Below are 25,456 nucleotides of genomic sequence, written 5' to 3' on the forward strand. Positions count from 1 at the left end.
AATATTATTCATCGCAATGCTAATTTTGAATTTTCAACATCATTGAATGATTACATTTTAGATCACAAATCAGACAAAAACACAGGATGGCGGTGTAACAAGTTAAAATAAATATTTAAATTATGTCCTTATTTCCTTTTATTACATACAGTATTTAGAGCAAAATAACAAAACATAATCAAAAGCTACTTTTGGCTCTGATTTAAATCCTTTGGTGTTTGCTATTAAGTCCTCTTGTGTGCAGGGACGTATTTCCTTAGTTTGTAAAGAATAACAAAAACAACCAAAAAAATTAAAGATTTTGTGATAATAAAAACCTTGACCTAATCACAGTAGTATCGACCATCGATCAATCAATGTGTATTTATATAGCCCTAAATCACAAGTGTCTCGACCATATACTGATGCTATACTTAATGTCATTATTGTTGACATTTGTATCATGCCCTCCATCTTTGGGTACATTCAAGAGCTGTGGCTTAGCAGTAAGCATATTCCCCTATTATGTGTAGTGTAGCATGTTTAGCCGTTATTCATCCTCCAGTGATAATGGTAAATGTAAGAAACATTGTTTATTTGCCACCATGTAGGAGAGGATTGCTGACTTAAAAGTGGCTTTGCACAGAAGTTAGCCACGAGTGAGATCGCTACGTTGCTCTCAAATGTGCGGGAAAAAGCTAAAATGTGTCTTCTTGTCACGCAATAACTGACAGATACATTTGATAACCAACACTTTTTACTATAGTAAGCTTCATCCAAAAGTCTACAAAGTCCGATTGAAGACTTATTCAATTAACGCAATCACTATACTGTGCAGAGCAGATGAGAAGTATGATAAATAAAGGTATGTAGATAATTTCAGAGACCTGTTCTATATCCTCTTGAGAACCAGCGTCCTCCTTAGTGGACAGCTGTTCTTGGTGCCTTTCTTTTGTTTCTGAAAAAGGTGTCTTGTTATACAAAACACAAATGTTCACTGCAAAGGAGGTTGATTTTCAGAAGGCTATGGAAGATGTTCTTAAATTACTTTCTTGTGGTCTGGCAGTATACAGGAATTACAATTAAACCAAAATATAATTAACTTAACTTCTTGGGGGAGAAAAGAAGAGTGGTGGTGGGCGCACCCCGAGTATAAAGGTGTGTAAAACACAGCAACTGGCTATTAACCTCCTGAGAAGCGGCATCCTCGCCGGCGGACATTTATGTTTTGCTGAACAGCTCTTTTTTTCCCATAAATGTGTAAATCTGACAAAAGAAACAGACCATAAAAACATCTACTGTAGAGGATGCTGGTTCTCAGGAGAATAAATAAAAAATCATGGCGAGTATAACAAGACAACTCTTGAGATGAGACAATTAGAAAGTAGAGCTGCTGATTTTTCTCCAACATTTCAGTCCACAGTCTCAACAACAGAACTCTCTTAAAAATAATTGTCAAACACAAAGATATGGAACTTCACATCAATTGGATGCTCCCTAAATCCAAAATATTCCTTGCTGCTGCTGCATGAGGGTAAAAAATTGCCTTGAAGATGTGGGTCACTTGTATTGATTAATGCAGCCAAGAACATTTTTATTCATAATGTAAATGGTCATACCGCAGGAAGCCTGGAGCTGAAGTGATGAAATATCCCCTAAAATATCCCTGCTTCTGACTTAATAGGCACATCCCCTACCCAAAAAAGGAGAAAAAAAGATTAGATGCCTGCTGGTCTCTGATGGCATAATTTTTAAGACTTTGATGTAACAGTTTTTAAAGAAATTAGTGTATAAAAACACATTATTATGAATGATGAGGCAACTTTGTGGGCAACAGGATAAGTTATACTCGAGTAAACAAGAAGTCTAGCTCTACTACTTTTTTAAAACAATGCAAACTCACGATTCAAACACTCCAAAGGTCATACAATTTGGCTGATATCAGCTGGTAAACGTCACAGGGCTGGGCGATACAGCTGAAAACTGTATCACTGTGTTCTATATGGGTCGATATCGATAAATATTGATATTTTTTCAAAAAATAAGGACCAGGAGAAAATATATTAAAATGTAAACAATTTCATTTAAAATATAACTTTCTTCTGATTAAAATCCCTTCAGCTATTCAACAGAAAGGAAAGGACATTTCAGCACAACCATGGAAAATACTCAATCAATGTAAACAAAATCCTAAAAGCACATTAAAGTTTTAACAATAACCTCTTGAAGTTAAAGTGCAAAAATGAGGACTAAGTAAGAAAGGCCTAATAAAGTGCAAGAAAATAGTGCAAAGTGTGAAACATTTAAAAATAGAGAAACCTGAAAAGTAGTGCCAGGAAGTTATGCCTGTGCTCTTAAGGGTGAAAATGGCTAAGGTGGTGAGGTATTGCCAGTCTTGGTGGGGACGAGCGCCTTGCATGATTTACAGGCCACATTGATCTGACTAATGTCCGGACTAAAAAAAAACTAAAACAAAACTGCCATACTGTCGGGGTGACCTTTCCTGTTTTATTGAGGATTTCGCTGCTCTCTGTAGCACTCATTTTTAGTTTCTCTTCTTACTACAAGCAAATAATCAACCGCCAGACAACAAGACGGCGCAACCGAACCTGATAGGTGATATTGTTACCTGATTGGCAGTTAACGTGTCACTCTGATTGATCAGTGATCACCTCGGGGACGGCGTGGCGCGGTTGGGAAAGTGGCTGTGCCGGCAACCTGAGGGTTCCTGGTTCAATCCCCAAATTCTACCATCCTAGTCATGTCTGTTGTGTCCTTGAGCAAGACACTTCACCCTTGCGCTTGATGGGTCCTGGTTAGTGCCTTGTATGGCAGCTCCCGCCATCAGTGTGTGTGTGTGTGTGTGTGTGTGTGTGTGTGTGTGTGTGTGTGTGTGTGAATGGGTGAATGTGGAAATAGTGTCAAAGCGCTTTGAGTTCCTCAAAAAGGTAGAAAAGCGCTATACAAGTACAACCCATTTACCATTTACCTTCTGCGTTGCTAGATTACAAGAAAGCAAGTGCCTTTGTTCATGCAACCAACCTTGCTTTGCAACTTCCGGTTTCTTCCAATGAAGAATAAAAAAAATTATTGAACATTTTATAACGATGTTTACTGATATTGTTTTATCGCCCAACCCTAACGTCACCAGTTGTCAAAGGTTATGCATTAGCCATATATCTTTTCAGTAAAGAATATGGAAAAGGGAGTTGAGTATGCCACAACAGACTGTTTTAATTGTTTTAACATATACAAATAACAGTAGTTAACTTATTTTTACACTTTAAAACACCACATCATCTCCTGAGAACCAGCGTCCTTTGCAGTGGACATTTGTGTTTTACATTTTTCCTGGAATTTGTAACTCTGTCAAAAGAAATACACCCAAGCAAATTCTTCTCAGGAGGATAGAACACGTTCTGACGGATGAAAAAAGGTTTTATGGAGGCAGCAGTTTGACCTCAGAACAGCCTAATTCTATTAACGTGAGGAACAATTGTTTTCCAAGTCAGGATGCATCCTCGAGAGGCCTGTGTTCAGCTTTAGGTTTCATTGAATTTAAAGCTGCTGTAGACATTGGGAGTGTTCACATATCATCAAGCTGCGCTCCAAGAAGCGCCAGTGAAGCTGCTATCATCTTCATTAATGCACCCAGGCAGCAGATTGTCTGTGCCATCCCAACAAAAGCACCATGGGAAAGAGCAGGTTCGGCAATTTTTTTTACTCGGAGGAGCATTTTCATCCTCTTGTCCTCTGCCCAAAAAGAGGCTCGGGAGGGTCAGAGGTTGGTGACCCCCTGTGGTTGGGACAATTTGAAGTCATGCAGCGATGAAATCTGGGATGATCTTCCTAACCAGCGGGGGACTCACACGCCCCCCGATGTTGGCGTGCTGGATAGTTCTAATTACCTGACCTGATCATTTGCCAGCCCCCCACAACAAACTACTTTGCACTACAAACTGTATCTATAAATACATCTTAAAACCGTCTTAACTTGTGACCCATGTAAAGTCAGTATCCATAAGTCACTAAATTGTCTGCTGTAGGACTTCTTCTCAAATATTTTTTACAAAAGCAGAATGTAACATTTATTTTTGGGAGGACAAGAAGCACAAAAGTGACTAATCTGCTGTGGGAGGAGGGCAGCTAACAGACTCCCTACCAACCAAACAATTTCTTCTATTCTAACCCATCCTGACTCTACAGACATGCTGTGTGAAGTGAACTCATTTCATCAGTCTGTGCATTGCTCCAGCCAGCCTGTGGATAAAGATAGACTCATCTTTGCATGTGAAGCCATCACATCGACTACAAAGAGCATTATTTTCCTTGTGCAGCCTGCCAAAATTTGAGGTAAAACACTCATTTACTAACTTTTTTTAAATGCAGAACCATGACTGCGTCCAATCTCAGGGTGTGTTCATAGTACTGTAATACCCTCAATGGGATGAACTATAATCAATGAGATTTACTACAGGAGCTCAATCGAATGAGGCGACAAGAAACACACCTCAGTCACATTGTTCAGGAATTAGCCATGTTGCGATTAGGGATGCAATGATTAAATTATTTGACTGTGCAATTGTAGTCTGGTTTCACAATTATAATGTATTGATTAATTTCAAAACAAATGCAATTGTAAAATCACATATTCTTAAAGGGGAATTGCACTTTTTTGGGGAATTTTGCCCATCCTTAACAATCATTATGAAAGACGTGACGAGGGATGGATTTTTTTAATACAACGTAAATAAAAGCCTGCTTACCACTATTATTCCGTCCATAAAATCCGATAAATAACCATTCATTTTGCGGCAATACTCAATTTACATTTTGTGACTTGAAAATTAACCAAGTATTGGTGATATTGGTATTATAAGCCCAAACGCAGACAAAATATTTATAGCGGCGCCGTGATCACAAACTTGTGTACCTATTTTTACATCATCGAGTGCTTCCTTGCTTCCCTGTTCTCTGCAAATTTATTGTAGGTCATAAATCAAGCCTCTCACCTGAAAAGTAGATGGCTGAGATTATAATCCGACAAAAATTGTGACACTTTGACCACCATTTCGGGACCTGGAACTGGCGAGAACGACACGAAAGGCGCTTAAACTATTTGAGTTCTGTCTTCAAAGCCTTCCTGTATCCAGAGACTATCAATCCCTGAGACTGCAAACAATAACAAAACAAAAACATATATATATATATTTGAACTGAAAAGATCAATAAAAAATGACCTAATCCCTTTAGTATCATATACAGTATATACTGATTGTCAGGGCATTCAATCGTTCGCAACTGGACTGCTTGGTTAGTCTTAGAAGACGTTTCGCCGCTCATCCGAGTCGGCTTATTCAGTTATTGTTCCTAGACTTAGATTTGTCAGATTTAGTCCAAACGGCTGGTGCCAAACCCCAAATATTTACAAACATAAATATTTGGTGTTTTGGCACCAACCAAGCAAACCAAGCAGTACAGTTACGAATGATTGAACGCCCTGAGATGACAACAAACTGAATGAATGAGAACCTTCATATGATACCAGAGTAGGAATTACCATGAATTGATTAAAGTGGACACCAACTTTATCAAGTTGAAAAACTTATTCGGGTTTTACCATTTAGTGGTCAATTGTACGGAATATGTACTGTACTGTACAATCTACTAATAAAAGTTTCAATCAATCAATCAAAGAATTACGTCTATTTTCGGCCATGGTGGTGAGAATTAGTATCTTAAAAGCGGCTTCAGGACGACCTATTCATTGCAGCTTGCTCTTAAATTTGAGCCGGTGTTCTAGCAAGACATGCACCCTCCAGGAATTCATGCACGCACCTCCTGTATGTGTGTGTAACAAGGTATACAGAAATGTAATTGTGTCTTCTGTAGCGTACATCCCTTTTGAAGAAATCTTTCATGTGAGGACAATCTTCAGCCACGTATTCGGGTTGTCATGATACCAATATTTCTGTACCAGTACCGTTACCAAAATCTATAGCAATATTTTGATACTTTTGAAAATAAAGGGGACCACAAAAGATGTCAATATTGGCTTCATTTTAACAGAAAATCTTATGATACATTTCTAACTGCACTCAATGAGGGTGGACGCTCCCCTTTCCTCTCCCTTATCTCTCCAGCTTGCTTCTTTGTTTTGTCTTGTCTTAACTTTCTTGTTGCCTCTTTTTGCACTGCTCTCCAAATCGAAACATTGGAACTATTTAACTGGCCTCAACAAAATTGACAAGATCTTGGGTTTGGGGGAACCTGCTGTCGTGACGAAGCGGTTGTTGCTGGACACACGACGGACTCTTGGGAGAAGAAGGAGGGCCGCGTGCCTGGCGACCCTTTTCTGTCGACGACGTGAAGATATCCACCTATTCGGAATTATGACAACAGGACATCTGCTGATTGGAGTAAGCGTTGCTCTGGTTTGTCGACAAATTGGACGTTGCTGGCAGTCTTCAAAGTACCACAAAGCTGCCACATGTGCTTTGCTATGGAGGTTTTTTCCCACTCCGAACTGGGCCCCCTTAGGAGCCCAGTCTGGATTGTATTTTTTTACTCATCCTTCCCCAGCGTTTACCTTTTTCCCATCTTTTACGGGGCACCTTATGGCGACCCATCAGTGTTCTTGTTCTGTAACCCTGTACACTGTCTGTTTGTCTAATCTTGAACAGATTTGTGCTGAAAAAAAAGTTTCGTTGTACTTGTGCAATGACAATAAAGACCTATCCTATCCTATCCTAAAAAATCATTTTAGAAGATTGGAATTTAAATTAAAAAGCATTAAACACATTGGGCTTTTCATATTGCACTCAAAGAACAATTTGAATTTTTACATATTACATACACCCTGCAATAGTGTAGGATTAGGTTAGAAAATAATGGAAAGCTTTACTCACATTGTATTCAATGCTTCATGATTTATGGTTGCCTCTTTTGATCTGCACTTAACAAAAAACCAATACATGTACGAGATAAAGCACATATTGTTAATGATAAAACAAAAATTTAATTGTGGCATTTTGTTACAAAATTCAGTCGGTTCACTTGCATAACTGTATTTTACGCTACATTGGTGGTTTTGACTATGCTAATAATTGGCTGGGCTTTCATGTTTAAAGCATCAATTTTATCGTTAGTTTTAAAGCCACAATACTTCCATATTGCGTTTTACGCATCCTCTTAATTAACTAGTGTGTGTTGACCAACTCAGGGTGTACCTCGTCTCAAAAACGACAGCATGTGGACGGAAAAAAGCACAGGTATTTTTCAAAGGCAGGGCTCAAATATTTATTTTTTAAGGTCAAGGCAACACTTGCCTTGACCTTATTTTAAGGCACCAAGGCAAGTTAGAAGGGCAACAAGGCAAACATTATTTTCTTTTGAGGCAGAAGGTCTTTCGAGGCAAGATATATATATATATATATATATATATATATATATATATATATATATATATATATATATATATATATATATATATATATATATATATGTGTATATATATAAGGGCTGCGAATCTTTGGGTCTCCCACGATTCGATTAAATATCGATTCTTGGGTTCGCGATTCGATTATAAATCAATTTTTTTCGATTCAACGCGATTCTCGATTAAAAAACGATATTTTTCCGGTTCAAAATGATTCTCTATTCATTCAATACAAAGGATTTCAGCAGGATCTACCCCAGTCTGCTGACATGCTAGCAGAGTAGTAGATTTAAAAAAATATATATTTTATAATTGTAAAGTAAAATGTTTTATCAACTGATTGCAATATGTAAATTTGTTTTAACTATTAAATGAACCAAAAATATGACTTATTTTATCTTTGAGAAAACATTGGACACAGTGTGCTGTCAAGCTTAAGAGATGCGATGCAAGTGTAAGCCACTGCCTCCCCTGACTGCACGTCACTGGTACATTTACATGTAGATGTAGATGGTATATCGGGACAGATCCATTAAGAGTTTGAGCAGAAATATTTAGTACAGGAATTAACTATACACAATTAAACATTAACAAAATGATGTGTCACATGAATGATTTTTGAAGTAATACCTTTGTGACATGAAAAAAACATGTATAAAAACATGGTGTTTACTTTTGGATATTTAAATAAGACATAAAGCAGTTTGGCTATTGAGGATGAAGTCTGATAAACAAGCTTTGTCCTTTTCCAACGCCTCCCTAGTGTTTCAGTACAACAGTTTGGCAAACAACAAAAAAACCCAGAGTGATCCCTCTCCCGTCGAATAAACAATCTTCACAGCCTGCTATCAATTCGATGAGATGACAAAACATTTTAGCTAGTATTGATGTTATTTAAACACTGATACAGTTAAATAAAGGAGGGGTGAAACAAGAAAAGACTTTACAAACTAGATGTGACAACGTTCACGACACATCGCCTTCTGCATAACATCAAATAGTTTTCTCCTTTGCTGTATACTTTTAGTGTGGGGACAAGTGTCTCAAATATTGTCCACACCTGTCTCCATCTAAACCAATGGTTCCCAAACTTTTGCAGGCTGGCGCCCCCTTGGCTCCCCAGTGAATTCCTAGCGCACCCCCCCCCCCACAGACACATATGGAAACAAACACCTCTTTCTTGATATTTGGTATGCTGCCATTTGAAAAGAGAAAGGTTAAACACAAATGTGTATTTCACAAATAAAACCCAATTTAGTAAACCAATTTATTTTTTAGCAGTTTTAACTGTTTCAGCAACATAGAATGGTAAATAAACATTCCACCAGTAACCTTCATTGTCTCACACTTAATATTAATGGGATGGATGTGCTTGGTGCAGGGACATAGGCATCTCAACATCAGGCTGGAACTCACTAAGAAGAAGTCGTAGATCCCCGCGGTCAGTAATTTTCTGTCGGTTTCTTTGCTTGGAAAGAAGCAAGGCGACTGCACTGAAGCCCCGTTCTACTAAATATGATGTTGGGAAGGCAATAAAGTACATCTTGACCTTGTTCCACAGCACTTGATAGCAGTCAGAGATTTTTTTTTGTAACCAAAAATCTTGATATGACTTTTTGAAAATTCTGAACATTACAAGCTTGAAATTACAAACTTGAGCTTTTGCTTTTGTAGTCTATGCTGTCGGATCTGACTGGGCCAGAGCGGCGTGTGGTAACCGGACCCTGATGCGTCGTCCACTTACTCGTCCTGCTGCACGTGTTGTGTACAAATCGTCAAACAAACGTTCGAACTTCTGACTTCGACTTCGGACTGCCGCCCCCCTACCGCCCCCTTCTTCCTCACCGCCCCCCCCCAGATCTTTCCACCGCCCCCAGGGGGACGGTACCGCCCACTTTGGGAACCACTGATCTAAACACAGCAGTGCGCTCTAAAATGCACGCTGGGTAGCGAGGGAAAATGACGTTAAACCAAGCGCTTGGCTCCGTTTACTCCAAGGGGAAATCTCCGCAGAAAAGTCGGTGTCGTTGGGTCCGCCATGATTATCAAGCCAAACACCGTTAGTACGCATGCGCCTGACTTCGTGCTGCTGAATATGCATTAATAAATAATTTTTTCTTGGTAATTATAAAAATTTTTACGGGATTACTAACTATCGCATATGATCATTGTACCGTTTACTGATACTTCCCTCGTCCATTAACAAGTAAAAAGTCAAGGGCGGTCACGGCATGTTCCTACCGCAAATGTTGGTACATTTTTTGGCCATTACGGCGAAAGACGAGGGCGGTCACGGCACTTACCGGAGTTGCCCCGGTAAAATTAGAGCCCTGCAAAGGCAATGTAGTACAACCCTACACTGGACACATCTGCGGTAAATATCAACTAGGCTCGGCAGCTCACCAGCCAATCAGTTAAAAAATGCAACTATCGGTAGGGATGATGTTCGTTAAGAAGTTATCGATGTCGATGCCAATATCGAATCCTCTTATTGAACAGATTCCTTATCAAATGTCTTATCAAATCCAGATAGGTCGTTGTGTGTGCACTGAGTTCCAAAAGCCATATATGTTATGTGACTGGGCCGGCACGCTGTTTATTTGAAGGAAAGACGGACGTGACTGAGGACAGCATGTGGATGTTAAAGGGTGAAGGTTTCAGGTGAGAGAGGACGCTAATGGCACGCCCCCAGTGAGCATATAGTACTGCTGTGTGCGTTGTAAATAAAACAATTGCCGACAAACACATCACCAACATGGACGAGGTGCTACTCATTTTCGACATCCCGGTGAAGCACACTGTGGAGAAGAAAGGGACCAAGAGTAGTGAATCCATATGCACAACGGGGCAAGAGAAGTCGGCTTTTATTTTTTTCGAGCAGCCCCACGGCAACGAGACTGACTTTGAAAATGAGGAGAAAGAATCTGGCGAGTTTGATGGAGAACGTGCCCAGCTGATCATTTCGGACACAGAAGATGAGGACTGTGATGGATTTGTGGATGAGGATTGATCAAAAAAATAATGTGAGTACAATTATAAATACTTTAATAAAGTACAAACGAACTCAGCTTTGCTCCTGCTGCCTTTTTAAAACAGCGTCCATGCATAAAGATACGCTAGCGTATGTTTTAAGCTAGCGTATTTTTAACCATGCCTGCGCCCAAAAATATACTGCGACTTAATTATGCGTTAAATACAGAAATGGCACCCATAACTGACACAATGTCTTTTAATGCGGTGCGCCCTATGGTCGCGGAAATACGGTATTGTGCCTTTGATAACAGGAACCGGTTCTCAAAAAGGGATTCAAATCCATGGAATCGGTTCTTTTCTTATCGAAGCATCGGGAGAACCGGTTTTCAAACATCATCCCTAAATATCGGCCTCCAATCCCATCTCATTATCAGGATCGGTACATCTCAATTTAAAATATTGATAAGAAATTCATAAAATCCCAAGCTGGAGCAACTTTATGAAAAAAATAAGCCTCTTTTTGAAAAAGCTGCTGCAAACCACAATATTCAAGCCTCAATTAAAACTGGATCGTATTATTTGTGCAGGTGGACGTAACGTGAGGAAACACTAAATGTGCAGGAACCTGTTGTGTGCAGCACTCCCTAAAAAGAGAAGTCAGCCAGCTGCCAAAAATGGCGTTTGAATGCCTCCGAAAGCAAACACCCTGACTCCTTTTAAAACTCGACTCCCTGCTTAAGCTCTTAACTGTGTGCAGCTGTAGGAGGGCAGCCCGCTCACAGGAATGTCTCTGTTGCGCTGCATAAAGCAGAACCCACACGGCGCCGTAGCATGAAAGCGAGCCCCTGCGAGAGGTGCGCACGCAAAGGGTGCATGGGCTCCCCGTCTTGCATTTGGACTTTAAAAACCGTGCGCATGCGACACAAGATGTAGGTCAGGGAGGAAAATATCCCGGGCTCAAACTGGAGCGATGCGACAGCGTGCAGGAGCGTGCATGTGGACACTATCCTTCATCTTGGTTGCTAAATGAGGAGACATCAACGGCAAGCTAAAGTGAGCTTCCAGTTCCATCAGGAAGAGGGAATAGAGATCATCAACACCCCTCTAATTAAAAAACCTTTTTAATCACTTTGCCATAATCACAAATACAGCCCGGCTCATATATGGCCAATATCTGGCCGCAGGTGCGTATGATTACAAAATGCAAATAGGCAACATTTGCTTATAATGCAGACATGGACCTGCACTATAACGTCAGACTTCAATCAAAGAGAGCCCCCCCTCCCCCGTCCCTCTAAAAAAAGTGCCATTCTCCGTGGTGCTTATATGGCTGTGGCCTCATTCCCACTTTGCTGCAGCTCGTCCCCATTGTGTCCCACTCACAGGGAACAGAGTGTGGGTGGAAGGACCGACAGGCTCTCCAGAGTGAATGTCTGACGTGGGTGCCTAGGCATGGAGGTGGGGGTGTTTGGTCGCATCCTCTCCTCTGTCATCCACCTGCATTTCCAGGCTGGAATATGCATCTCCGCAATGAGGGTACTTGTGGCACTCGGATGCCTGTTTAACTCTTCAGAAGGCTAATCACAGGATTGAGGTGCTGAGGATCGCGGGGCTAGCAGCTTTCAGAGAGAGGGAGAAAGAGGGGAGGGGGGTTGCTTTAAATGCAAATCCCTTTCTTATAAAAATCAGTTCCGTTTAAAAGGATTTCTGGGAAAGGATCCACATTTCCGCGGCATGGGGGATAGAGTCAGCAAGAGGAAAAACAGCATAGCAGCAGTCAGGCATCAAGGATGACAAGAGGATGTGCGGAAAGATGAGCGAAAGAAAAGGTGACGGGCGTGTTGAAAGGAGGGATTGTGCCTCACGTGAGGCCTTGTCGATACAAAGCCTTTCAGCGATGGGAATGATTCGGGGCGCAGTGGGAGTTTAAGTTAAGATTGTGAAACACTGTGGCGCTCTTTCTACTGGTCATGCCTTGGAGGAGGTGAAAAAATAATTCGAAGATACGTGTTTACATTAGGAGGGATGATGCTATAGTCAATATAGTTTTCAACTATATTGTTTCGGGGGCCACATTTCTAGAAAGCTAATGACCAGACTGCTCCTTTAGCTATTAATATTTTGGATATTATATTGTAACCAGTGTCCTCTACAGTAGACATTTGATCTTTGTTTATTTTGTTATTTATAGGAGCGCTGTGCTGTTTTTAAGGACCTTCTGCAAAAAGCTGGTCATTGAAGATCTCAATCATAGCAATCTAATGTTTTTAAGAATCTGCTGCAAAAATGCGAGTCTCTCACAAGATTTTGGAACTGAACTTGTGAGCCACAAGTTGAATAGCACTAACGATGGAAAATGATGAAAATGGAACTTAATGGAACACTGCTAGTATAACTAAAAAAGGTTGAACAAATGATTACTGGCTGCATCAGAAGTAAACAACATCTTAGTTACATGAAACACTTTATAAAAAAATTATATAACTTTGTAGAGGACTTAAAAGGGGGCAAATAACACTCACTGGAGGACGAGGCTGAACATACAACCGGTGCACAAAAAGGACAGAGAATAAGGGAATAGTTTAAATATTGTGCTGATATTGTTAAATTGTCCATCGCGCTCACCATTAATAGTTTTTTAAATTGTACAGTCAATACAAAACCCAAAACAACACTTTTAACAACACTCAGCAAACATTTGGGAGCTGAAGAGACCAATTTTTTAAGCTTTTCAGGTGTAATTGTTTCCCATTCTTGCTTGATGTACATCTCCGTTGTTGTATTTTACACTTCATAATACGCGCCACATTTTCAATGGGAGACAGGTCTGGACTACAGGCAGACCAGTCTAGTACCTGCGCTCTTTTACTATGAAGCCCCGTTGTTGTAACACATGGAGAACGTGGCTTGGCATTGACTTGCTGAAATAAGCAGGAAAAAGACATTGCTTGAACGGCAACATATGTCACTCCAAAACCTGTATGTAACTTTCAGCATTAATGGTGCCTTCACAGATGTGTAAATATTTGTGCTTTGGGCACTAATACACCCCTATACCATCACAGATGCTGGCTTTTTGAACTTTGCGCCTATAACAGTCCTGGTAGTTATTTTCCTCTTTGGTCCAGAGGACACGACGTCCACAGTTTCCAAAAACAATTTGAAATGTGGACTCGTCAGACCACAGAACAGTTTTACACTTTGCATCAGTCCATCTTAGATGAGCTCGGACCCAGCGAAGCCAGTGGCGTTTCTGGGTGTTGTTGATAAATGGCTTTTACTTTGCATAGTATAGTTCTTACTTGCACTTACAAATGTAGCGATGAACTGTAACTACAGACAGCGGTTTTCTGAAGTTTTCCTGAGCCCATGTGCTGATATCCTTAACACACTGATGTCGCTTTTTGAAGCTGTACCACCTGAGGGATCTAAGGTCACGGCCTAGCCGCTTACGTGCAGTGATTTCTCCAGATTCTCTGAACCTTTTGATGATGTTACGGACCACAGATGGTGGAATCCCTAAATTTACTTACAATAGCTCATTGAGAAATGCTGTTCTGAAATTGTTCGACAATCTGCTCACGCATTTGCAAGTAAGCCTGATACAAGTCAATCTGACTGTAAAGTAAGGTTCCAGTTTTCCAGAATTTTCTAGCTTGATGCTAATTTTTATTGCCGTTTTCCTCATAGATGCTATTATTAACATTAGCGATTTTACATGGCGATTTCAACACCTCAACATTTTTCAATTAAAGCTACAAGTTAAAGATGCACGTCACAATCAAACAGCAACTGTGTAATAAGCACACGACTTTCAGTGTAAAAACTTTGCAGTACGTAGGGATGATTCAAATTTCCTATTACGGTTATTGGGAACAAAAATTATCACGGTTATCATTATTTTTTTTGGTTATTGTTGAATCTTCTCAAAAGTACTTTTACACATATATGCTGAAAATTTTAAAGTTAAAGTTTAAGTACCAATGATTGTCACACACACACTAGGTGTGGTGAGATGTGTCCTCTACATTTGAACCATTCCCTTGATCACCCCCTAGGAAGTGAGGGGAGCAGCGGGCAACAGTGGTGTCGCGCCCGGGAATCATTCATGGTGATTAACCCCCAATTCCAACCCTTGATGCTGAGTGCTAAGCAGGGAGGCAATGGGTTCCTGCTGAGTGCTGGCAAGGGAGGCAATGGGTCCCATTTTTATAGTCTCTGGTATGACTCAGCCGGGGTTTGAACTCACAACCTACTGATCTTAGGGCAGACACTCTAACCACTAGGCCACTGAGTAGGTTTCAACCAAGTTTTATTCAAAATATATACAAATATAAATAAATAAATAAATAAATAAGCAACAAAACACACACATTACTTGGCATAAAAACCCTAACTTTTGTGTTATTTTTGTCTTATTTTAGTTTTTATATATGTTTAACTTGCCCTGCGATGAGGTGGCGACTTGTCCAGGGTGTACACTGCCTCCTGCATGATTGTAGCTGAGATAGGCACCAGCGCACCCCGCGATCCCAAAGGGAATAAGCGGTAGAAAATGATTGGATGGATGGATATGTTTAACTTGCCTTTAAATTTGTAAAGGTTTTAGACTGAAAGGCGAAATGGGTGTTTTTAATGGGGGAGAGACATTAATGAGTCTTGAACTCATATTAGCATTTAAGATAGGTAACAATTAGCGGCAAACTGGATCTCCAGGAAATGAGCAGTATTGCCGTGAGTTTTTCAAGTTCAGGTTATCAATCACGGTTGTACGATAATTACAATTTGAAACGGTAAGAGTAACTGTTGGACATGTAATTGTGGTTGATCACTATAACGGTAATCATTACATTAATTTTCGGATGCAACATATGACTAAACTTGCACATTCAGCCTAATGGCATAGTCTGTACACCACTGGAATCTAAGATCTTTGAATTGCAAATGAGACTCAAAAGTTATACATATAAATAAATACCACCACTGCTACTACTACTACTGAACAATAACAGAGGAAAGTGCAGTGTTTACTTCTATGTTCACTACCGTGCAATTAGTTTGTCTGATTACATCCATGTTTACATCCATGTGTGTATATACACATATATACAGATATTTTAAAATTCCACACCAACTCTGTGTTTTGCTATTTATGTATATTTATATCTCATTGTTGTTTTGACATGATTTTAGCATTGTATTACATTTAGCACCTACAGTAGGGTCTTGTATTTCAATTTTGTTATACATGTATAATGATGATAAAAATATCCACATTAATTCATTTATTCATAAATGTAATAAGAAAAACTGGACAGCACAGTTATCATAATCAGCTCATGTTTAAATGTTGTATTGGAACGCAATTTAATTATCAATCAATTACTAATTAACAATTTATTAACACACACAAAGTTACTGAAAATGAGTATCTTTGAGTACAGGTACTGGGTATCAATTACCAGGTACTGGGAATTGGTACTGTATGGATTTAAATATGAAAAGTACCCATACCTTTCCCCTACGATTTGAGAAGTACTGCTGTAGCTCTAAAAGATACCTGGTACTCTTTGCAATTAAGTAAATCAACTGTGTTAATACTTTTGTAAGATTCAGTGCGAACAATTTAGCTGATCAATATCCACAATACTGAAATAGCAGCTATGCACTGCCAATGCCAGCACTTTATAGTTTGCAACAGGCGGGCCGGCGCCTCATTTTTTTTGTCTATTAGCTACCAGCTAAAAGAGTGCTGTCAACGTTTTTAGTCCAGCACAATGAGGCTGGCCCCCACTAAACAAACTAGACCGGCAACTCCTTTCTCCTCTTGCAGCAGCAAACTATAAAGCAGCTTCAAGGTTAGTTCACCAGGAACGTAAGAAGAAGAGCAACGGATAAGAGTAAAAAAATGTCTCAACATTGCTTACAAACATTCCTAGTGCCACCATTAATCTATTCTACACGGTATACTCAAGCTGAATGGACCTGGCTTCCATTTACCATGACAACCACAGTCATCAGGTAGATGATTCAGTTCTTCAAGCTGGCCAGATTCTTCATGCTATCATAATGCAACAAAATAGAGTACTGGGCCTAATGAAGACATCTGTTGAAATGACAGAGGAGAAGGAAGTGAGTACATTTACTAATGTGCACACTGCCACATCACAGTGTTTGTGAAGAGAGATGCTCCACAAAAGGCCTATTAGGTCTGTTTACATCTTTGTGGCGTTTTTTTTTGTGTGTTTTTTTTACAAAATGTGGCAATGAGCAGAAGCTGCCCTTTTCTTTGTTGGTTTTTAACGCCACCACAGCAGCTCTGTAACATAAAGCTTAGACTATAATTTAATCTGCTGGCATAGCATGTCGCATTATTTGGATTCAAAGCGTTGGTTTCTGCTTGTTTATACAAAAAGTCATTTTTCTCCATTTGAGGGGGCCAAATAGCTTTTTTGTAACCACTTGCTTACTTGAATCCCAACCCTCAAAGCGTGTTATAGATTTCCAGCCCAAGTAATTATCCGATCAAGAGGTCCGGGTTTTAATCTTCACAGGGACAGAAGGACGAGCGATCCGACAGGCTCCCGATCAAACGAGTCATTTTCAGTCTTGCTAAAGAAAAAGAAGAGCCTTGGCAGCCGTGAGCATCATATGCCCTCAGCGCAGAACCTCCAAATTTAAACGCGTCAGAGGTAGTACAATTAGAAAGATTTTGATGGTAACCGAAGAAGCATAAATAGAATTTAGCAGGAAGTGTCACTAACACCTGCGTCCTGCTTGCTTCGTACACATTAGCTAAATTCAACATCAATAATAAATAGAATGAAGTGATATAAATTTTAATGGCAGCTGTTGGTTTGAAGAGATCGACCCTGCATGTTTGCTTTTAAACATCAAGCGGATATGAGACGTTACGTTACCCTGTAAAAGTCTGAAAAACACAAGTCGTCTTACATTTGGGGCCTGCCACATTGCGCTTCAAATATTGCAGCTTCACCACATCGATGATTTTTTTAAATTTATTTAGGCATGTTCTATAATTTTTGGTCCTCAATTAAGCATTTTCAAGCATATAATATGTCTAAATTAACTAATGTAAATACTATAGTAGCACTGGCCACTAGATGAGACCAAAAAATGAGTTCAAGCTGTTCAGTGTCATGGCTACTGATTGGCCCAGCCTCAGCCAGCATTCATAAATTGGATTAAGAGTGTAAAGACGACTAAAGTGTATTATTTTTCTCTCATTAAAAAAAAGTGTTTTTTACTTTTTAACTATGAAAATATCCATCCCATGGATATCCATCCATGGATGGATGGATGGATGGATGGATGGATGGATGGGAACTATGAAAATATTGGATTTTTAATTAATGATTCCTACTTTGCGGGCTTCACGGTGGCAGAGGGGTTAGTGCTTCTGCCTCACAAAACGAAAGTCCTAAGTAGTCAGGGTTCAATCCCGGGCTCGGGATCTTTCTGTGTGGAGTTTGCATGTCCTCCCCGTGAATGCCTGGGTTCCTTCCGAGTACTCCGGCTTCCTCCCACTTCCAAAAACATGCACCGGGGGATAGGTTGATTGGCAACACTAAATTGGCCCTAGTGTGTGAATGTGAGTGTGAATGTTGTCTGTCTATCTGTGTTGGCCCTGCGATGAGATGGCGACTTGTCCAAGGTGTACTTCGCCTTCCGCTCGATTGTAGCTGAGATATATTACCAGGTCAAATGCAAAACCAAATTAAGTTTGGCAGATCCCAAGTGAGAAACAGACATGATATGACAACATGACAGCACTATTAAAAAATGCTAGTATTAATTGGCAACATGTCTTTGGTTATGTATCTAACCACACTTTCTGTGAGCGCACACCATTTTACACTGTTTGGTTTACACTGACCTGGCTTGTTCACCAAACGCGAAGTGAGTGTGGACTGTGGAGTGGTGGTGGTGTTTATATCATTTAGACTTCAGACTTATCGAATATCGGCCTATGCCTACCAGTTGTCATTTCATTGATTTTGAAAAGATGGTTGTGAAAAACATTAATTGTGTTCGAAAAATATATTTCCAAAAATTGTATACTGAAAAAGAAGGTTATATTTCAAGGCCTTATAGCCGAGTCATGGTCGTTCAATTTGACAGTTGTAAACTGAGTGTAGGGATTTTAATGATAAACAGAAATAAAATGTCCGACGGTCAGTATTACCAAATAAAATTGTAATTATTGTAAAACCAAGATTAATTACCTCACTTTGAAAAACTATTGATATTGGTCATTTCCCAGAGAAGCAGCAAGCATGCTAATTGCTGGCACATTATCTTCTTTCCTCATTACAAACAACATCTGTTTTCCCTTTGATATTAAACACTTCAAAACCTTTACAAATTAAAACACAAAAAGATGAACACATCTAAAAACTCAATAACAGAACAATATATAATGTTTCTTCTACCAAGGGAAGTATATTGAGTGTGTCCCTTTTTATTAAAATAAAAAAAAAATAACTCAGTGTGAGCACATTCAACAATACCGTGATAATTTTGGTCACAATAAAAATGATCTAAAATGTTCATATCGCCACATCCCTACTCTATGTAACACTTAAATAAGTTATTTATGAATGATAATTTATTGGATAGTTAAAACAGGTTAGGTTGTAAGATAGTTTGACTCCGAAATCGATCCTTTTAATATTGTTTTTTAAGTCAGAGTCGGAGCAGCTGAACAGATTGTGTTCGACCTTTCAGGTTCTACTGTAGTCTAAAGTGTGCCGACAGAGGAGATCTTTATCCACAACACCGGAAAAACACTTCTTGTTCAGACTTGGCCAACAAAGACAGTCACGTGATGGCATCCTCAGCAAACTGAACAATTTATTTTTATAGGAGGTTGTATACAAGTAGTTCCTCTGCTTTAATAACAAGACTTGCCTGAGACTTTTATCACATAGATTCAAACTAATTAATGTTTGAATGCACACAATAAAAGCATGGCTGACCTCCTCAAAGCTATAGCATTGTGCTTCTGTAGACCTCCCCCGTTTCCAAGAAAGGGCCAACCAGGAGCAGCTGACAGATTGAAGTTCCTGCCACAGAATAAGTGAAGTCATGCATGGTCAGCATGTTCCTGTTGACAACCAAGTCTGGACTGAAATCCACATGTCTGGGATAAGTTAATTATTAATAATTATTTGTTATAATTTTGGGAAATTATCCACATTAGCACTGAGAGCTAGGACAGATTGTGATCATCAATGCTTTGGTCAATGCAACTTAATGGCGTCAGGACATATCAGGACAAACCCACATGATTAAAGAAGAAACACTAGATGACAGCAACTGTGTGTATGTAAATATCATTAACCTGAAAAACCTGACGGGGAAATTAGGAATCAACCCCTGGCAGGCAGCAGTACCGAACAATACTGACGTATTGTCAATAGCATAAACTCTGCGGTTAAACAGCTTATCCATATTTTAACATATAATTAAAGCCAGCACTGTGCATGGTAAGCCAGGACAGTGCTTCTATGTATTGACTTTGTACTAATTTCTTGGCCATTCATGAGGAAGAAATAAACATTTGCGCTGGAAGAGGACAGAGACTTGATGAAACCAATGCACTCACACATCTGCCAAGGCATTAAAGTTTGTCACTTCAACTGGAATCTCTAGTTTCATCTACATCCAATATAAGGATCCAAAATAAGTACAATTGTTTCAACATGTTGACCTTGCCTTTCTTAAATGTAAATTGCTGTGATGCGGATTGAGCAAATAGATCATTTTTTTCCCATTCTAAAACATGTATGTAATGGAAGCATCTTTGGAAGACAATGGCTGTATTAAATGTAAATTGCTATCATATATACCATATGCCAACCTGTATCATATCTGGGTCAAACCATTGACAAGTTTTGGTATGAATATGTGGGAACATTGTCAAATGGGTGTATAAAATGTGAATTGCTGCCATATAAGCAATCTGGAGTAGAGCTGCATTAAACAAATGACATGGTTTGCCCAATATAAACAGCAATGATTTTCAAACATGTTTGTGTATGTATTGGGGACATGCTTGGAAGACAATCTTTGTGTTAAGAGTGAATTACTACCATATAAGGAAACCAGATCAGGTCTTGATTAAACAATTAACATGTTTTGCTCAATATAAAAAACAGATATGTTTAAACTGTCTGTGTATGGAAAGTAATGAGCTATCCTTTGAACAAAAAGCTTGTATTCAATGTAAATTGCTACAATCTGCATCAGATCGGTATTAAACCATCTACAAGTTTTGCACATGTGTATGTATGTTATGGGAACATTGACACCTATATAAAACATGTATTGCTGCTAGGGGTGTAACGGTACGTGTATTCGTATTGAACCGTTTCGGTACGGGGGTTCCGGTTTGGTGCGGAGGAGTACCGAACGAGTTCCACACGAACATATGAAGTAGCCGCCTATGCTTAAGTCTTAACAAGCTGCTCCGCTCCGTTCTGCCTGTGTCTCCTGCACAGCACCCTGCATTGTCCCTCCCACACAGCCATCTGATTGGTTACAACCGTAGCAGTAACAAGCCAATCAGCAGTGCATATTCAATGCGCATCTAGTCAGCGCATCTAGTCAGCGCTTCAGCGTCGAGCAGATAGGCGTTTAGCAGGTGAGCAGCGGACTCTCCCCAAATTATACTAAACATTTCCAAGTCAACTACTTTCTAAACATCACTATGAGCCCGTTGACCTTCTAGAAACATACTGCAGCTCAGCTCACTCGCAGTCCTGGCTTAAGGTGAAGGCTAATTAGCGTTTAGCGTAACGTTAGCTCATTTTGCGGTGCGTGCATGCGTGTGTGTGTGCGTGTGTGTTACGCACAGTGTTGATTGAGGTGTGTTGAAGCAGCAAAAAAGGACATTCTGTTAAATGAAGAGTTGTAAGTGCATCATAAAGCCTTCATGAAATCCATGATGTTCAGGGATGAATAGTCTCTCCTATTGCTATTGTACTATTTTTCAGCTATAGTTACATTAATCATTAGTAATGTAGCAGCCTAGTTTTGAATGGCAGGGTCCCTGCTATCACATGTTGATACAAATATAACATTTACATAATAAAAAATAAACTATAGGTTTCACCAGTTCTGTAAAAAATTAAGCATGATGAGTTGACTTGAAACTGTTTAATGTTTCACCTTTTAAATGTAGAAGAAAAGTTGTGTAATTTTATTTCATATAAGCAACAATTTGAGGCAGATTATTGTGGATTAACGTGGGCAGAATTGTTATAATGTTTGCAATGTTAAAAGGATCAAGCTATTGTTTACAAATTTGATGGATAAATAAATAACCAAAAAATGTATATTTTGTTGTTTTCTTAGTGTACCGAAAATGAACCGAAACGTGACCTCTAAACCGAGGTATACGTACCGAACCGAAATGTTTGTGTACCGTTATACCCCTAATTGCTGCCATATAAGCAATCTGGATCAGACTGCGATTAAACAATTGACATGTTTCGACAATTATAAAAACATACATTCTAAACACGTATAACTAGGCAATGGGATATACATTTGGGACAAAATACACATGGAGTCAATGTGAAAGACAACTATAAAAGCAATCTGGATCACAACTGGATTAAACCATTGACACGTTTTGCACTGACAAGTTATGGGAACATTGTGAAAGGGGTGTTGATGCTGCGCCTGGGCGATATATCAATTTTATCGATAAGAGTATTTTGTTGCAGACAATTAAAACAAAATTAAAAATCTATGTTTTTTCTCCTCTTGCAACGGCATACTTTTTGCCCCCAGAAACTTCTGTAGCGTCTGCCCTGCCCGTTATTTCCTTAGTGGAGATTCATACACACATCGCACAAGTGTAATGCTGCCAGTAGTTTGGTTTTGCAGAAATAGGCGTGTAACAAATGAACGCATCTATTTTTTTAAAAGGCAGCAGCACAACAAACATATTCCAGCAACTGAAACTGGGGCCTCCAGTCGAGTGCAAACATTGCAACTTTTTACGAGGCAAACATGATTGTAGGTTAAAAAGCAGCTTACTGCTTACACCATGATGAGAAAGAAGCACAGTTGAGCACAATGATGATGATGCACACCGCCAAGATGTGTGAATGAAAATGCTTGCGTTTATCCACTTATTGAAATTATAGTTTTCTCAATGTTTTACTTGATTGTTCATTTGCATTTAATGCTACATTTTTATTTATAGAATTATTTCAATTAAGTCAAAAGTTTTAAGTTTGCACTTTATTCATCTCAATGTTGGAGATTATTATGTATTTGCATCAATGTGCAATAGTAAATTTTTGTGAACAAAATTATTTTATTCAAGACAAAAGTATTGCCTCCTAGAGGATGCTTTTAATCTAGTTAAGAGTACAGTTTATATCTGCTCTAAAAAGAACAACATTATCCAAATCAGAATTTTGCTAAAAGTAATCTGCAGTGCACGTGTCATTTCCAACATGTAGTTTTTGATCAAATAAAAGAACAACTTGTTTTGAAATATCAAGCACCTCCAGCGATCCCGAAAGAAAACAAGCGGTAGTAAATGGATGGATGGAATGGATAGTAAAGTGGGGGAAAAAAATCAAAAATCGATTTTTTTGTGAAAAAAAAAATAGGAGATTTTATTTTTAGGTCATATCGCCCAGGCCTAAAACATGTATTGCTGCTATGTAAGAAATATGGATCAGATCTGGATTAAACAATGTGTTGCACAATATAAACGGCATACCTTGTAAAAACTGTCTAATAATGAATTTGGATACGCTTTGAAGAAAACACCTGTGTTAATTGTGAATTACTATCATACAAGCAATCTGGATCAGATCTGAATTAAACAATGAATTTTTTTGCATATCTTAAACAGTGGTGATTGTTAAACATGTACGTGCATGAAATGGGGAGATCCTTGTAGGGAAAACAACCCTTCATAAGAGATTTAGCAAAAACTGAAGACCAGTGGTGTCAAACTTACCCGCTTACAGGTTTTATCCAGCCTGCGGGAAGTTTTTTGCCAAGTATTAAAAAAACGAAATTTTTGGAATGAAAGAAACTGCTGTGTCCACTGGAAGTCGCAATAGCAATTCTTTGTATCTTAGTAGATTATGCTATTTTTGTAAAAAAATAAATAAAAAATAAACCACATATTAGTGCACCAGTCGAGGAAAATGAGCAAACTACATATTAACATCCTGTAATTTGATTTTGATATTTTTTTTTTTATCTGGATGGATTGAAAATTAACACCAATGAGTTGACTGATTAACATTATCAGACAATTTATTCGGAAAGCATAAATAACGACAAATAAATATAGAATGGTATTTTAGAATGTGATTGTTGTATTTTTAAACAAAGAAAACAACCTGAAGTTGTCTTTATTTTTAAGTTATTGTGCCGTCATTTTACCAGACCGGCCCACTTGTGAGTATATTTTTCTCTATGTGGCCCCTGATCTAAAATGAGTTGGACACCCCTGCTGTAGATAGACAGGAAGTTGCAGATAAACAAACAAACCGAACCTAGAACATTATCACAAGATTTATTCAGAAAGTATTAATAATGACAAATTAAGATAGAATAGTATTACCCGCAACATGTAAGTGTAAAGAATACCTAATTTGTACAATTTCAGAATGTGATTGTTGTATTTTTAAACAAAGAAAACAAACTGAAGTTTTCTTTATTTTTAAGTTATTGTGCCGTCATTTTACCAGTCCGGCCCACTTGTGAGTATATTTTTCTCTATGTGGCCCCTGATCTAAAATGAGTTGGACACCCCTGCTGTAGATAGACAGGAAATTGCAGATAAACAAACAAACCGACCCAAGAAAACACTAAGAGCACACATTATAGGAACATTTCATCACATGGTTCAAACAAGGTCTCTATGGTTACTTCTTTAAAATGTGTTTGCAAAAGCCTCTTTTTTTTTTTTTTTTTTTAGAATTCCATGTGCTTTGGTAACCATGCACTCCCCCGCCCCAAAACAAATAAGAGTAGTAAATGAGGCAATGAGACTCACCTTCCTCTGCAGAAGCCTGAGGAGGAGCCCAGTCCAGGAAGATGCATCCCAGCAGGCCAATGATCCTGTATGTCAGCTCCATAGTGATGGTGATGGCTGCACAATGCACTTGTGTCCTCTGTTTGGGTGCCTCGGAGGAACAATCGGATGGTACCGGCGTCTCGGCTGTGTTCTCACCGACCGCAGACCAGTCTGCATTTAAAGTAGACTTCAGAAAGCCAAAACAGAGGGACTGAGGGCGGGTTCAATATTAAACGTGGTGACAAAAAGCAGGAGTCCAAGTTTGGAAAAAGTCCTGATTGGAAGAAGTCATCAGTCGTCTGTCATGGTGACAACTTGAATGAGAAGTGTTCAGCACCTAAAAGTCCAAAAGCGCACCTCGCGTCATCATAATGACTCCTCCACGCTGTTTAATGATAGAAAAACAAAAACAAAAAAACGGAGTAATGCGTTTTCCGTACTCCCTCAAAAGCACCGCACGAGTTGGCTTTCGGCTGAAAAAAAACACCAAACCGAGGTAATGACTAATGACAGGTGTTTAATAACAAAAAGGGCCTTTTTAAAAACGGGTTCGTTCTCTGAAGAAGGTTGAAATAAAAGGAAAACGTAGTTGGTAAAAGTTGCATTGGCGGTAGACCTCCGCGCTCCGAGTTGCTGTCGAAGAGATGACTGCGAGCTTCATCCCCGCCGCCGCTGCAGCCAACAGTCCAGTGGCAACACACACAGCTCCGCCCACTCTGCCGTCTCCATAGCAGCGGCGCCGGGAAAGCTCGCGATAGCAGACAGGGCTTCGGAAATGTTCCTTCAAAATAAAAGCGCAGCCATTAAGTATTTTATTCACATTGTACTTTAATTCACATGAAGCAATTGAGGGTTATTTAATGTGTATTTTACTTTACTTCATACGAAAAGAAACTGAAACTGAAAATTAAATGTCAATGAATATGCACTGTCCTAGTAATATTAAAATGAATAAATACATTCTCTAAAGCAACACATCACACAGA

General features: G+C 39.1%; 1 protein-coding gene across 2 annotated transcripts in view; it reads right to left on the reverse strand.

Annotated features, from left to right (window-relative positions):
• Window positions 1–25,178, reverse strand: part of ephb4a (eph receptor B4a) — a 102,830-nt gene extending 77,652 nt beyond the window's left edge. For both annotated transcript variants that reach the window (XM_061898377.1, XM_061898376.1), the window contains exon 1: window positions 24,450–25,178. In XM_061898377.1, coding sequence (XP_061754361.1) covers window positions 24,450–24,531 — 82 coding nt within the window. In that variant the 5' untranslated portion in view covers window positions 24,532–25,178. The remainder of the gene's footprint in view (window positions 1–24,449) is intronic.
• Window positions 25,179–25,456: the final 278 nt, after the last annotated feature.

This window comes from Nerophis ophidion, linkage group LG04, assembly GCF_033978795.1.
Source record: "Nerophis ophidion isolate RoL-2023_Sa linkage group LG04, RoL_Noph_v1.0, whole genome shotgun sequence".
Taxonomy (NCBI): domain Eukaryota; kingdom Metazoa; phylum Chordata; class Actinopteri; order Syngnathiformes; family Syngnathidae; genus Nerophis; species Nerophis ophidion.